The following is a 2,991-nucleotide window of genomic DNA, read 5'->3' as shown; positions in this document are numbered from 1 at the left end:
TTATCCCCATTCCCGTCCCCATCCCCATCCCCATCCCCGTCCCCGTCCCCATCCCCATCCGCAGCGCCGGTTCCCGGCTCCCGGTCCCCGCCGAGCTCCCTGGGGCTGGCCCGTCCGGTGAGCATCAGGCTGAGCACGGCCTGCGGAAACAGCCCCGGGAAATGCCCTTTGCAGCAGGAGATGCCAGGCTGACAGCGGCTTTTTTAAAATTATTGCTCCTATCATCATCATCATCATCATCATCATCATCATCATCATCATCATCATCATCATCATCATCATCATCATCTCTTTTTTAAGTGCACAGATGTGATTAATGTTGCAAAATATTTTTTTTTTCATTAAAAAAAGTTCATTATTTATGCTTCTTTTAATCTTTGGATTAATTAACAAGTGATAATTTTTTCCTAAATAAAAAATATTTATATGGGAAAAATAAAACCAGAATGCTTGAGGCGTGTGGCTGATCCTACCTCTGTACAGGTGATGTTTCCAGAACTGATGCTCAGCAGAGGAGCTGTGCCACCCAAATCCTCTTGGACCCTGTGTGGCCAAGCACAGATCATCAGGGCAGCCCTGGGCCTGTGCCAGAGGCAACACCATACCTCCCTGCCTGACCTACAGAAATGGGAGAAAAGGAAAAGACTTTTCAGAAGATCTAACCAAACTACAGGAAAATTTTTAAAAAGTGAAATGTACCTTTCAAGTGTCCTAGAGAAAAGCAAACTGTACAAAAACAGGATCACTCCATGGCTTCCTTCACCTTTGAACTGGAAAAAGAAATAAGGGGTCACAGGGGAGGAATTATGGCCAGTAAATCATATTTAATTAATTAACACAATTCCTCTGCTTCAATACAGCCTTAGGTGAGTGTGTTGAGTTAGTAAGGAAGGTGTTATTCCAGGAAAATGTTGCAACTAATTCTGTCGAATAGGATCAGGTAAAGAAAAGAAAAAAGGAACTTCCAGTTATTGGCTAAAAGTGTTTTGTACAGTTTTTCCCATACTTTTGCTGAGGCTGCAAGGAATCACATCTTTGAATGATGTACAAAATGCCCTGTTTACCCATGGTTTGTGGGCTGAGAGAGCTGGAATAATGCATAAAGTCACAGGGATTTCCATGGAAGCAGGATCCCTTCCCATAGAAAAGGCTGGACATGATCCATGAACTAGCTGTACATCAACTGTGTGAACGTCCTGATGATGATGACATTTCTGTGTCCAAAATGCCCAATTTGAATGGGAAATAAGATGTAATTTAGCAAGAAAATAACATGGATAAAGCAGTTATCCCCACTTACACAGTTGATGTGATCAGAGATGAAGCCCTGAGCAGCAGCTTTCTCCGAGAACTCGAACAGCCGGGTCTGTTGGGCACGAGCACCGTGAGGGTGGTGTAAAGGAGACATGAATTATACCAAAAAGCTGAGCTTGTGCATCCTATGGCTCTGTTAGTCAAGTGAAAGAGCAATGCAAGGTTTGCTCTGCCCTTCCCCAGCCGGGGGCTCTGGCTCTGTGCTGGGTTTCAGGGGAGCAGCTTTGTGCTGACAGGATTCTCCTTTGTGCAGGAGCAGGAAGATGGGCTTTGGTGTAGGGGAGGGGATGTACCTGGGGCTGCACCAGGACCTGGCTGGTGGCTGTTTGTACTGCAGGTGTTGGAGATTCTATGTTTCAATATGTCTTTAAGGAAAATCCATACTCACTCTGTCTGTGAAGCTGCTGGCTCTGCAGCCCTCGCGTGGCACCATGGTGATAGGGGCAGTGACAAGGCACACCACGGCTCTGCCACCTCCTCCTGCTGCCCACAGGGTCTCTGCCAGGGCTGTGGCCAGTGCCTGCCCCTGCTGGTGCCGCCCGAGCCGGCACAGCCTGTGCCAGGGGACAGCAGGGGCTGGGACTGGGGGACACGTGTCCCGAAATCAGAGATTTGGTGGGAGGAAGCCTTGCCTGGGGGCCAGCCAAAGCTTCTCTCCCAGTGCATATCCCCACCTGTATCTGCACAGCTGAACCTGGATCCGGTCTGCCTGAGCTCAGAGGCTGGCACTGAGCAAACACTGCGCGGAAATAATTTTTATGTGTGCCGTGAGGCCCAGCACTTACCTTTCCAGGTGAGAACATTCTGTGTCTCTTGTGAAGAGCAGGTATGTGATGATGTGTGCTTGTACAGCTGCCAGGATGGCTCTTGTTCCTCCCTGAGAACAGAACAGCCCCTGCTATCTGAGGAGTCTGAACGAGCTCGTGTCATTCCCACAGTCCCTGGCCAGGGGGACAACAAGAAGCCCTTGTGGAGGAGAAGCTGCAGGACAGCCCTGGCCATGGGCTGGGGGCAGCAGGGATCCTGTGGGTGGGTGCCCTTCCTCTCCCCGTGCCAGGGAGCTCCCAGCTCCAGGTACCAGCTGTGCTGGAAACCCCATGGTTTGTTTCTGTCCCCTCCAGCCTGGCAGCAAAGGGGCCTGAGGCAGCCCAGGGCTGATGTGAGCGCCTGTCCCCGCTGCCACCCGCATCAGCGAGCCTGGGAACGCGGGCACGGGTGCCTGTGCTTGCACACAGCAGCCTCCACACAATGGGATTTACAACTCCACATTATGGGGATTTACAATTTCAGTGTGTATCCTGGCCTTCTGGTTTTATGGATGCAGTCTTGTGATGGCAAATAAGGAAGAAGAAAATCTCCTGGTGAAGTCTGGGTGACTTCACTTGTTGAATGTCTAGGTGGCACAGGAATAATTAGGTAAATCTAATTCTCAGAAAGGAAACAGGCTTGGTGCAACCTGCTGCATCTCTCCTGAGCCCTGCCCAGGAGCACCCGCCACCAGTCCCTGGGGACAGCAGGCAGGGGTGGCAGTCCCTGGGGACAGCAGGCAGGGGTGGCAGTCCCTGGGGACAGCAGGCAGGGGTGGCAGGCCCTGGGGACAGCAGGCAGGGGTGGCAGTCTATGGGGACACCAGGCAGGGGGTGGCAGTCTATGGGGACACCAGGCAGGGGTGGCAGG

The 2,991-nt window shown here is 51.5% G+C and overlaps 1 protein-coding gene across 1 annotated transcript in view; it reads right to left on the bottom strand.

Annotated features, from left to right (window-relative positions):
- MINDY4B (MINDY family member 4B) overlaps nt 1–2,991 on the bottom strand; it is a 5,232-nt gene that overhangs the window by 1,659 nt on the left and 582 nt on the right. Inside the window, exons 2-6 of the mRNA XM_033516777.1 lie at nt 1,703–2,191; nt 1,301–1,366; nt 700–770; nt 474–543; nt 68–140 (exon numbers count right to left, since the gene is read on the bottom strand). Of these exons, the coding sequence (XP_033372668.1) occupies nt 68–140; nt 474–543; nt 700–770; nt 1,301–1,366; nt 1,703–1,747 (325 nt within the window). The 5' untranslated portion in view covers nt 1,748–2,191. The remainder of the gene's footprint in view (nt 1–67; nt 141–473; nt 544–699; nt 771–1,300; nt 1,367–1,702; nt 2,192–2,991) is intronic.

The sequence above is a fragment of the Parus major genome, chromosome 9 (assembly GCF_001522545.3).
Source record: "Parus major isolate Abel chromosome 9, Parus_major1.1, whole genome shotgun sequence".
In the NCBI taxonomy this organism is placed as follows: domain Eukaryota; kingdom Metazoa; phylum Chordata; class Aves; order Passeriformes; family Paridae; genus Parus; species Parus major.
The sequence above is the reverse complement of the archived record's forward strand: the minus strand, read 5'-3'. Positions and strand labels throughout refer to the sequence as shown.